Source organism: Leptopilina heterotoma, unplaced genomic scaffold, assembly GCF_015476425.1.
Source record: "Leptopilina heterotoma isolate Lh14 unplaced genomic scaffold, ASM1547642v1 Lhet_183, whole genome shotgun sequence".
NCBI classification, from domain to species: Eukaryota; Metazoa; Arthropoda; class Insecta; order Hymenoptera; family Figitidae; genus Leptopilina; species Leptopilina heterotoma.
This window is the reverse complement of record NW_025110901.1, coordinates 1,182,463-1,195,291: the sequence shown is the minus strand read 5'-3', so window position 1 is coordinate 1,195,291 and position 12,829 is coordinate 1,182,463. Positions and strand designations below refer to the sequence as shown.

The 12,829-nt window shown below is 23.3% G+C and overlaps 1 protein-coding gene across 1 annotated transcript in view; it reads left to right on the top strand.

Moving 5' to 3' along the window:
- Positions 1-12,829, top strand: part of LOC122500271 (T-box transcription factor TBX20) — a 69,324-nt gene that overhangs the window by 10,951 nt on the left and 45,544 nt on the right. Inside the window, exon 2 of the mRNA XM_043609122.1 lies at positions 9,247-9,625. Within this exon, the coding sequence (XP_043465057.1) occupies positions 9,247-9,625 (379 nt within the window). The remainder of the gene's footprint in view (positions 1-9,246; positions 9,626-12,829) is intronic.

Sequence of the window (12,829 nt, the reverse complement as noted above, 5' to 3'; positions counted from 1 at the left end):
AAGAATATTATTATAAAACATGAAGATATATCGATCGAACTCTTTATTAAATCAATTATTTTATAATCCATTATTATTCCTCATAATTCATTAAATCTTAGATATTAAAATATATTTAACTAATTTTAGGAGTAATTTGAATTATTAAAAGTTGGAAAAATTAAATATTTCACATTTGCAGTGCGCAAAATTAACACATTCCGCACGGAGCGGGCAAAAAAGTATAAATCACCCCCTAAAAACAATTTTTAGAACTTTGCGCTAAAATTTGAATTAAAAAGTACAAAAAATTTCTTTCCCTATAATTAAAAATTACAATTAATTGACAAAACGAATTTACAAAATTCCCAGTGCAAAAAAGAATATTGTTTCCCTCAAAAGCCCGCGTGAACAGGGAACAGGAAACATTGTAGTCGAGAAATATATATATTCCGGGAAACAATATGGTTTTATTATTTCACTTTTTATCCTTTATTTATAAAGAGACAAGAATTAATGTGACGAGCTGTACAAGTTTCTCGCCATGTAGATTCCAACAACGACGTTCTAACGTATTATTTACGGATCCAATTTAAGATACCGAAGGGAAGACTTATTGCGAACATAGCGGTGGTGGTTTGTGTATAGCTCATCGCATATATACATAGAGTCAGCAGATTCGTATCTGCGCGTACACGTAATTAACGTTAAATGCATTAACGCAAAGTGCGTTTTCATGAAATCTGACGGTTTAATTAGGTTACATGTTTGCGAGTCTGTGTACACACGCATATAAGTAGGAAAACGGACCCGACCCGCGGATCAATTAATTATCCTCATTAATTCAACATCCCAACCCCCGGCGAAATCGTTCATGATTATTTTGTTAGCACAAGTCATACCTACAGTAATGATAATAGTAGAGAATAATAAGACAGTGTGTGGAAAAAAATAACCGTAACATGTTAACAGCTGCGCAGATATTCGAGTATTTATTGTTTAAGTAACTAAGTAAATAAGTAAATTCGTACATAAGTAAATAAATATATAAATAAATAAAAATGTCAATAAACATACAAATAAATCTATAAATATCCTCCTATTATATAAAAATATTTCGCCGCCGCGGAGTCAATATTTTCTAAGGGCCCCGCACCCAGGGGCCGTTACATTACGCCCCCCACAAGGGCCTTTAAGTGTCACAACCTGGAAAACCTGGAAATGTCAGGGAATTTTATAAACCTTGAAAAAACCTGGAAAAGTCAGGGAATTTTTATTGGAATCCTGGAAAATTATTGTTATCTAAAGTTATTGTACTTATTCTTCAAATCTAATTTTTCTTTAATTCAATTTTCTTAATTCAAATTTCTTAATTCAATTTTAAAAGAGTTGCCTTTACAATTTTCCTTCTCAATAATTCAATTATTTTCATAAATAATCAAAAAATTTATAGATTTACAATTATTTTCATAAATAATCAAATTTTTACAGAGATTCAATTATTTTCATAAATAATAAAACTCATCGCAAAATTTCAATTATTTTTAATGCAATTTTAATAATTTTAATCGAATTCCTCGGAAGATGTAATATCCTTAAAAATTTTATTAAAATTCATCAAAGAAATTCAATTATTTTAAAAATCCTTTCTATAATTTGTTTATTAGAATATGAGTATATTATTGTCAATACATTTTTAATTAAATTTCTTAAAAAAATTAAATTATTTTCAAAAATTTTAATGAAATTCTTTTTAACAATTAAATTTTTTTTCAAAAATTATTTTTTATAAAATTCTTCGTAGAAATTTCATTAATTTCTATAATTTATCAAAATTCAATTATTTTCAATATCTAATATTTCAATAAAATTCCACAAAAAAATTCAATTAAGTATTTAAAAAGAAATATTATTAAAAAATTCGTCTCAAGAATTCAATTATTTTCAAAAGTAATAAATTTCTTAGAAGAAATTCAATTATGGTCAAAAGTTTAAATAAATTATCGTCAAAATTTCAATTATCTTTATAAATATTAAGATTTTTCTCCAAAATTCAATTATTTTCAAAAATTTTAATGAAATTCTTTTTAACAAACTCATTTTTTTTTCAAAAATTCTCCTTTTTTCAATGATTTTCAATATCTACTCTATTTTAATAAAATTTTCCAAAAGAAATCAATTAAAATATAAATTCGTCTCAAGAATTCAATTATTTTCAAAAGTAATAAAATTCTTAGCAGAAATTCAATTATGATCAAAAGTTTAAAAAAAGTTATAGTCAAAATTTCAATTATTTTTATAAATATTAAACTTCTTCTCTAAAATGGAATTATTTTCAAAAATTTTTCTCTAAAATTCAATTATTTTCAAAAATTTTAATAAAATTTTTCTCTAAAATTCAAATATTTTCAAAAATTTTAATAAAATTTTTCTCTACAATTCAATTATTTTCAAAAATTTTAATAAAATTTTTCTCTAAAATTCAATTATTTTCAAAAATTTTAATAAAATTCTTGGCAATATTTCAATTATTTAAAAAAATTTTAATAAACAACTTGACAAAATTTCAATTATTTTCAAAAACTTTTCTCGATTCAATCAAAATTTTTACAGAGATTCAATTATTATTTTTAATACATTTTTAATCTAATTTCTGGAAAAAAGAAATTATTATTGAAAATTTTATTGAAATTCGTCAAAAGAATTTTATTTACCTATTTAAAAATTTGTTGATAAAATTCTTTAAATGAGAGTTGAATTTTAAAAAACATTCAATTCTTCAATAAATTATTTTTTTTGTATTTAAATAATTGAATTGTCATAGAATTTTCTAATAATAATTGATTCAAATATGAAAATTTCAATTATTTTTATAAATATTAAAATTTTTCTCTAAAATTCAATTATTTAAAAAAATTTGAATACAATTCATCGCAAGAATTGAATTATTTTTATAAATAATAAATTTTTTCTGAAGAATTCAAATTATTTAGAAATTTTTTTATAAAATTCTTTATAAATTTGAAAAATTATAAAATTGATCATAGAATACAATTATTTTCGTAAAATATAACTTTTCTTCCTAGAAATACAATAATTATTGTCAAAAATGTTTGTAAAAATCTTCGAAACAATTCAATTATTTTCGTAAAAAATAAAATTCTTCGAAGCAATTCAATTATTAAAGAAATTTTAATAAAATTTTTTCCAAGAATTCAATTCTATTCAAAAATAGAATTTTTTCACAGGAATTCAATTATTTACAAATTTTTTATAAATTTCTTCGCAATTATTCAATTATTTTCATAAATAATAATATTTTTTACAAGGATTCATTTATTTTCGTATAATATAACAAAATTCTTGTTAGGAACTCAATTATTTTCATAAATAATAAAACTCATTGCAGATTTTCAATTATTTTTAATAAAATTTTAATCGAATTCTTCGAAAACTGAAATTATTCTTATAAATTTTATTGAAATTCGTCAAAAGAATTTTAATTACCTATTTAAAAATTTGTTGATAAAATTCTTTTAATGAGAGCTCAATTTTAAAAAACATTCAATTCTTCAATAAATTATTTTTTTTCGTATTTAAATAATTGAATTGTCGTAGAATTTTCTAATAATAATTTGATTCAAATATGAATTTCAGTTAAAACTGTAGATAATAATTGAGTTTTGAAAAGGTTTCAAATTATAATCTTTGAATGTTTGAATTTTTTATACTTTTAACTTAAAAATTGTGTAGACTTAATTTTTTTTGTAAAAGTTGAATTGAATTTTTTTGAAGTTATTTCAAGTTTTTATTTTCTAATATATATTTGACTGAAGAATTTCCGAATACTTGAATAATCGATGAAATTTCGTAAAATTGAATTATAAACAAAAAAATTTGAAAATTTTCAAAGAAATTTTTCAGAAATTATTAATAATAATTAATTTAAACTTTATAAAGAAGAATTTTAGTTAAAAATTCCGGAAAACAATAATTGAATTAAAATAATGAAAATATTGAATAAGTTACAGTAACAATATTCTTATAATATAAAATGATGATTTTATCAGTCCAACATTTTTAATTATTATAAAACATGAAGAAATCGATTGCTCCGAGTCGAAGACTCGGAGTGATCGATTTCTTTATGTTTTATAACAATTTTTTATAAGTTGTTTAATTTCAAAGAAGTTAGAATTAAAAATTTTGTAAAATATAAATGTAGTTTTAAAAACCTGGAAAAATTCCATTTTTTAACCTGGAAAACCTGGAAGAGTCAGGAAATTTGAAATGAGCAAAAGCTTGGCGACCCTGAATATAATTCGAAGTTTAAAGAATAAATTTCAACGCTGCGTGTGATAATTTCGAAACTATAAATTTCCACTAATTCAAATCCGGTTGCAATTTGTTTCCCTGAACAATAGTTGTTTTCATTAATGGAATTCTCCCTTGTTTCTCGCCACACACAGCTATATTTATATAAACATATAACGGAATTCTAAATAAATTACATTACCATCATTTTTAATTTTATTTATATCTCATTTTTCTCCATATAATTAGATTAATCGAGAGCAGAATAACATTTTTAACAACAATATATATGTTTCCTTACATCCGGCAAAATATCGCACCGCCACAGTTCTTGAAAAGTGAGCAATTTTTATCGGACATGTCAGTAGATAAATATATTTATAAAAAAGATAATAATCTCGGGGGAAAAAAAATTTCTCTTAATTATATTTTATATACGAATAAGCTTTTTTTTTTACTTCTTCTTCTTCTTCTATTCTTCCTCATTGTTAATGAAAGATAAATGTTGTCAGAAACATACTTCTTGAAAAGATAAATGTGTAATTGAAATAAATTTCCGAGTCTTTATTATAATAATAAAAAGCATAAGCATATATACTGTGTATGAGGGGAAAAAAACTAATTTACCAGAAAATGATATACTACTGAATGAATCAAATTAGTCCAAGGTAAATACAAAACTTGAAAAAGGGAAGAAAAAAAAATATAATGAACCTTTTTCTTTCATCGTCAAACGATTAAGTGTATAATATCACAAGACTGATGTTTTAATTAAAAATTGATTCAACGTGAGCTCAAACTGATAATCAACATATAGACTGGTTTATTACTTTTTTTTCAAATCGTTTTTGCGGAAAAAAAAATTGATTCGTAATGACTATATGTAATAGTTGATTTGCATATAACATCGATGACATGAAGTAGGCACTTTTTTTACCTCGTGGCACCTCGTGGAAATATATACATTTTTGTTGGCAACACGCTTTATGTGTCACACATTACAATGTCTATCGTAATGAGGAAAAATTTACTTTTCTCAATTTAATTTGCATAAATTACAATTAAACTCAATGATATATCGTTTGGATGAAAATTGCTAATAATTTTCACACTAGAAGAATTTTTTTTTTTTTTTTTTTTTTTTTGACAAAGAAAAAACAAATGTTTTTATTTCCGAACCGAAGAAAATTCATCTCTTTGTTTTGATATTACTAATTGTCAACAGAAGATTGTTTATGGACCGCATTTTTATCGTGCGGCTAAATCGATAAAAGCGAATAGAGATGGAGAAAAAAAAATTGATTATAGCGACAATGTGGATGGTCGTAGATATTAATTAATGACACGAAAACCAGTTTTGTAGTTGGAGAAGTCAGGGAGGTGTGTACCAGGCGAAGTTTAATGCGACAGAATTATCTAAGGATTATGCCAGAAGCGTGTAATGTTCGAAGTTAATGTACCTTACAAATGACTCATATATAGAGAGGTCGCGAAGATTTCTCTTGTTGCTTCCTCAAAATTAACTTTGTTGTTAATACACTCCTAAAATTTTGCTCGAACAAATTTATTCAATTTTCAAATAAAATTTATTTATTTATTTTATTTCACTCTTAAAATTTTACAAAAACAAATTTATTCTTTTTGCAAATAAAATTAATTTATTTATTTTATTTCACTCTTAAAATTTTACAAAAACAAATTTATTCTTTTTGCAAATAAAATTAATTAATTTATTTTATTTCACTCATAAAATTTTACAAATACAATTTTTTTTCTATTTACAAATAAAATTAATTCATTTATTTTATTTATAAATAGAACAGGCCTCGAATATTATGATTTTTTCAATTTTTTCGATTTTCAAAAATTGATATACTTTTTTTACTTTTCTTCCAAATATCGCAAAAAAATTTAAAATACCACATTTTTTAATATGAAATGCAACTTATTTCGATTTTTATAGCCTGAAAAATAACTAACAGACAAATCTTTCAAAAATTATTTTTGAACAATTTTTCTAATTAAATTTGCGAAATATACAATTAAAAATATTCTGAGTAATTTAAATTTTATAAAATTCAATTGAAAACAATTTACTTTTTCAAGTATTTTATTACAATTTTTAAAAATTAACTTTTGAAGACTTTTAATGACAAATTTTTGAAAATTTAAATGCAAAAACCCTCGCAAAAACAGTCAAGTGAAAATTTTGAAATTAAAAATGAAAATTCAGAAAAATTATCTTCTAAAAAACTATATTAAAATATTTTTGAAAAAAGTAAAACTTTTTTTTAAAAAAAAAAACTTTTTTTCAAGTATTTTATTACAGTTTTTAAAAATCAATGACAAATTTTTGAAAATTTAAATGCAAAAACCTTCAAGTTAAAAATTTTGAAATTAAAAATGAAAATTCAGAAAAATTAGCTTCTAAAAAATTAAATAAAAATATTTTTAAAAAAGTAATACTTTTAAAAAAAAAAAATGTTTTCAAGTATTTTATTACAATTTTTAAAAATCAACTTTTGAAGAATTTTAATGACAAATTTTGGAAAATTTAAATGCAAAAATCTTCAAGTTACAAATGTTGAAATTGAAAATTAAAATTCAGAAAAATTAGCTTCTAAAAAATTAAATTAAAATATTTTTGAAAAAAGTAATAACTTTTTTCAAAAAAAAAAAAAAAATTCTTTTATTCTAATTTTTTAAAATCTAATTATTTCCAATATTTTCAATGATACATATTCCCGAAAATTCAAAAAAAAATTAATACAAACATTTAAATTTTTTAGAATTTTTAGAAAAGAATAATGTTAAAAATTTTTGAATTAAAATTCTTCAAAAAATTAATTCGTTTTTTTTAAATTACATATACATAAATTCTAATAAATTTGTATTTGCAAATCGATTCGAATGAATGTTTATAAAAAATAATTAATTTTTTTTATAAAATATAATAATTTAATTTTTTTTGTCAAAAAAAAAAAAAAAAAAAATTTGAGAAAAATTCATTTTTGAAAACTAGTTATGTAATTTATTTTCTTTTGCGCCTTTTTGCTACTATGAAGTAGAAATTATTTCTCGTTTTAAATTCTACAGTTTTTTTTTATAATAATGTTAGTTTACATTGTCAAGGTGAGAATAATTATTTTCATATTATTGCTTTCAATGTATATTCATACGCATTTTAACTTCACAAGTCAGACACTCACTTATGCATTTTAATAAATATCAACATTAATAATAATAATAAATAAACGCTGTTGCACTTTTTATAAAAATAAATCATCTTTAAATTTAACATTTAATTGTATTTTAAATTTTTGGCATTTTAAATTGTCGAAATTTCAATACTTTATTTGTCATTGGAAAATAAAACATATTCCAACATAAAATAACATATTTAACATAAAATAAAATGTTTAACATAAAATAAAATACTTAACAAAAAATAAAATGTTTAGCATAAAATAAAATGTTTTACATAAAATATAGAAATAATAAAAATAAACTAAATACGTAGAAAATGAAATACGAAAATAATAAAAATATAAATTAACCCTTTAACGCTCAGCACATTCGATCGAAATCACTTTTACATTCAAATATTCATAACTTGGTCAAAAATTAAAATACTCTTAACTTCTGAACGCCAACAACTCATAAGTTTATTCTGCTATATATAAAAAATCCACAGTGCAATTTTCTAATAATTTTGATATTATAAAATAAAAAAAAATGTTGTACCAAAATTTGTATAAAAATTAATTTTAGGTGCACTGATTACAAATTCGATGTCAATTTTACAAAATTCAAAATGGTGGATCCAATATGGTGGACAAAATCGCATTGTTGTTGAAAAGTTGGACGTTAAAGGGTTAAAATAAAATATTTGCCACATAGAATATTTCAAATTAAATAAAGAAATAATTGAAAATAAAATATGCCATAAAATATTTCAAATAAAATAAAGAAATAATTGAAAATAAAATATGACATAAAATATTTCAAATAAAATGAAAAAATAATTGAAAATAAAATATGACATAAAATATTTAAAATAAAAAGAAAAAAATAATTGAAAATAAAGAAAATGTAAAAAATAATTAATTAAATAAAAAAAATTAAATTAAATTAAATATTTAACATTTAAAATTGAATAATTGAAATAAAATAAGAAAATAAAATAATTTTATTAAAATAAAATTAGAATAATGAAAATAAAGTATAAATGTACGTTATACACCAGTAATATATATGAAACGCAATTCCAGAAAGAAAATATGTGAAATGTTGAATATTCAATTTATTGTGTTATAACAAACTTTGAATATGATTTTTTCAAAAAAGTACTTAGTGAAAAAAATGGAGGGAATCGAGATTAATCTGAAAAATAGATAACAGAGCAAAAAGGCAATTCAAAGTAATTAAAACGTAAGCGAAGCATTGTGTTTACGTTGGCGATAAGTGGGCATCATTAATTATGTTTTTTTTAATTATATCTGTTTTGAAAAAAAGAGGGACCCATTCAATGCTGTAGTTACTGCATAATTAATTTGATAATAATTCCAGATATATTTAAAAGTTACATTTGTTATATTTTTAACACGCACAATAATTTTAATATTTCCATTTTCAAAATCACTCGCTTTCAAGTTCATTTTTATTATTTTCTTTTTAGGTTTTTCCCTTTAGATTTTCCCTTTTAATGCTCAACCATTTTTGAACTGTTCATCTAATCAAATGAATAATTTTTAAAAATATAGTTTAAACTCTGTAAAATAAGCCTGTATGAAAATCCTTATAAAAAATATTAAACAATAGATAAAAAGTTTTTTTTGGAAAAAAACGTGGGGTCAGAATGATTTGAATTATTAAAACTTTTCGAAATTCTTTTTAATTTTTTTTGATTGAGAAGAAAATTAATTTTTTTGTTTTTTTGTAAATATTTTTCAGAGGACGTTCGAGCGCCGTTGAATATTGTTGCGACAGCAACGGTCGTAACGAACGAGGCACTTTTAGACGATGACGAGGGTGAAGAAGGAATTGGAGAGGGCGAAAGTGAAGGAACTGAGAAATCTGCAAATGAGGAAGACGAGGAGGTTGATGTTGATGTTGAGGAATGTAGTAGTGTTGAAGAGGGACCGGTTAGTTTTGTCGATGATCTCTCAAGCCGGAAGTACCAGAATGGCAATGATGTTGAGAGGAAGCATCGACGAAGAACAACCTGTAATTCCGACGAATTAAGGGATGTTGAATGTCATCTTGAGACTAAGGAACTTTGGGACAAGTTCAATGACCTTGGCACCGAGATGATCATTACAAAAACCGGCAGGTAAGTCCTTTCATATCACGCAACACATATCCAAGCACCTAATAACACACCCCGATTATTGCAAAGTATATACGCACACACGCTTTTTTCATTTTTTATCAACTCTCCTGTCCTCTTTTTATTTTTTTCTTCTATCCTCGCTTCTTCAAAAAAAAAAAAAACAACAAAGTCCAAAGAATTTCAAGAATATGGAATTATTTTCAATAGCTTTCAATATGTTATTATGTTTTGATACTAAATCGAACGTTTTTATTCAGTTTAAAATTTTTAATATTTCATAGTTGTTAATGAATGCTAATCAATAAAAATTATGATTCAAAGTTCTCTTCTAAATTCAAGTTTTCCACTGATCAGGAAATTCAGAAAAAAGTAGAATTGATCAGGAAATCAGGAAAAAGTCAACGATTTTTAATAAAAGTACTGGAAAAAATTAAATTTTTAGAATTCATAAGAAAATTGAGAATTTTGGTGTCATTTTTATGTTTACTTCATAAAATATATGAAATTACCGCACGAATTCTAATTCAAAACCTTCAATTTCTTCTATTTCCGACAATAATTTCTTTTTAAATAACTTAATTCTTGAAAAACTATCAGGAGATTATTATTTATAAATTTTTTAAATAATAATTTTCCTTTAATATAAAATTTGTCAAGAAAATTCAATTATTTAAAAAATTTAATAAAATTCGTCTGCAAGAATTCAAATATTTATATTTAAAATTCTTTGTAAGAAATCAATTATTTTCTCAAATTTTGTTTTGTTTATAAGAATTAAATTATTTTCATAAATAATAAAATTCACGCAAGAATTCAATTTTTTTCCATAGAATTTGAATTAAATTATTCAAAATAATTGAATTATTCTTTTAAATTTTTATAGAATAATTCAAAAAATCTAAATTATTTTCAAAAATTTTTAATAAAATCCTTCGTAAAAATTCAATTATTTTTAGAAATAATAAAATTTTTTCCAGGAATTTAATTATTTAAAAAAAATTTTTAAAAATCGTTGCTAGAATTAAATTATTTTTATAATTAATAAAATTCTTCACACACACTAAAAAAAAAGTTTTACTTTCAGCCTCTTTTTGAGGCTGAATTTATGATGTAAACGGAGTCAGCCCCGTTAAACAAGGACAGACTTATGTGAAATACATGGGCTGAATTTAAGGTGTAAACGGAGTCAGACTTTTTTTTCCTGTGCAGGATTTCAATTATTTTTAATATAATTTTAAATAAATTTCTTGAAAAATGGAATTAATATCAAAAATTTTAATAAAATTATTTGAAAGAAACCAATTTTTTTCAAAAATCTCAACAAAAATTAAATTGTTTTCTTAAATAATAAAATTAATCTGAAGAATTCAATTATTTTTAATACATTTTAATTAAATTATTCTTTTAAATTTTCAAAAAAGGAGAATAAAAAAAATTAAATTGTTTACAAAAGTTGCAGTAAAATCTATCGCAAGAATTCAATTATTTTTATTTTTACAAATAATAAAATTTTCCCCAGGAATTCAATAATTTAAAAAAATTCAATAAAGTTCGTCCGAAATATGAATTTCAGTTAAAATTTTAAGTAATAATAATTGATTTAAGGAAGAATTTTAGATAAAAATTGTATATAGTTAATAATTTTTCGAGGAAAACAGAAGATTCTTTATGGGTTCAAGAAAAAGTCATAATTTTGTCTGGAAATCAGGGAAAAGTCAGGTAAAAACAAAATTAAATTTCTGTGGTAACCATGAAATTCTCCAAATGATGTATATCGAAAGTTTTGTAAATGGAAATTTTGTAAATCAAAATTTTGTAAAACAAAGTTTTGTCTACCAATGTTTCAGACACCTTCGAATTTACAACAAAAGAGAATACAATATCAAAACAAATCGATTTATATAAAATCCAACGAAACTAAAACTCCTCCCATTCGACCGCCTTGAAAATTGATTAACCCATAAAAAAACCTAAACGAAAAGAAATTAATTTGATCTTATCCTTAAGGAAGTGAGCCCATTCTTTTTTTTTTTGGTAGAACTGTTGACGTTCACGCTTGGGTTAGCAATAGCCAAAAAGAAGATAAATGACCCAAAAAAGGAAAGAAAAAAAAAAGAAAAAAAGCAAGACGCGGACCACGCCTTTTATGATAAATGACCACTGGACAATTAAAACCCGCTGCCGAGTATCAGCGCGTTCACTTGAACTTTTACGAGATATTTAAGGGAGTCCTAGATATAATTTATAATCCCCCATTACGTACACCAATGTTGGTATATCGTGTCCATTTTTATAGGTATGCTAATAAAGTTCAAGCCGCAGCTGCACGCCCGACTCTCCTATATGCGTGACCGCGCGTCAAAATTATGAGATATATGTAAACCGAATAATATTTTTATATTAATATAACAATCCTAACAAATAATATATAATCGATTACAAAATGCGACCTTGAAAAATTACTTTCACTTTGGTTGCCACAAGCATTTTAGTTTCATATATATACGTTCGCGAGTTTAAAACCCTTTTTTTTGTATAAATTATTACCTATATGTAATTTCGCCTTCTGTAATTGGTTTTTAGGCGTCAATATTAACGGTTCGCCTCATCAAAAGCAGTAGCCTCGACGATTATGAAGTTAATTATCAGGAAGCGACTGTATTTTTTTTTTTTTTTTTTTGTTGAATACCGTTCGCCAAACCATTATAATGATTAATTGCCTTTAGTGTCAGTGCCCACGTGGGATTGTAGGTAATGAAATTTTTCCCTTTTGTTATAACTTACTTGGAAACATTTGCAAACATGGTCTGAATTAAAATGGAAAATAAATCTGTTTCCCTAACTTAATACTTTATTTATTAAATCTACATGTCATTACTTGACCCCATGACAAATCTATTTCCTCGGGACGCTTACACTAATTATTATAATAGATCGACTTGATGCTTTCCGAAGCCTTACGCATCTATTTTTTCATCCCTAATTCTTACAGATGATAGAATTTTTAATTTAGAAAATCAATTGGGAAAAGTTTTGCATAACCTAATTTTTATTTGAAATATTTCTTCTACCGAACATAAAACCTATTTTCCTTTTCCTCAACTCTGTATTTACGTATAAAGAACAACCCAAAGAGAATATACATACAGAAGACGTGCCATTCCGAACAAAAATAGGCTCTATAACAATGAATAGAGAATATTT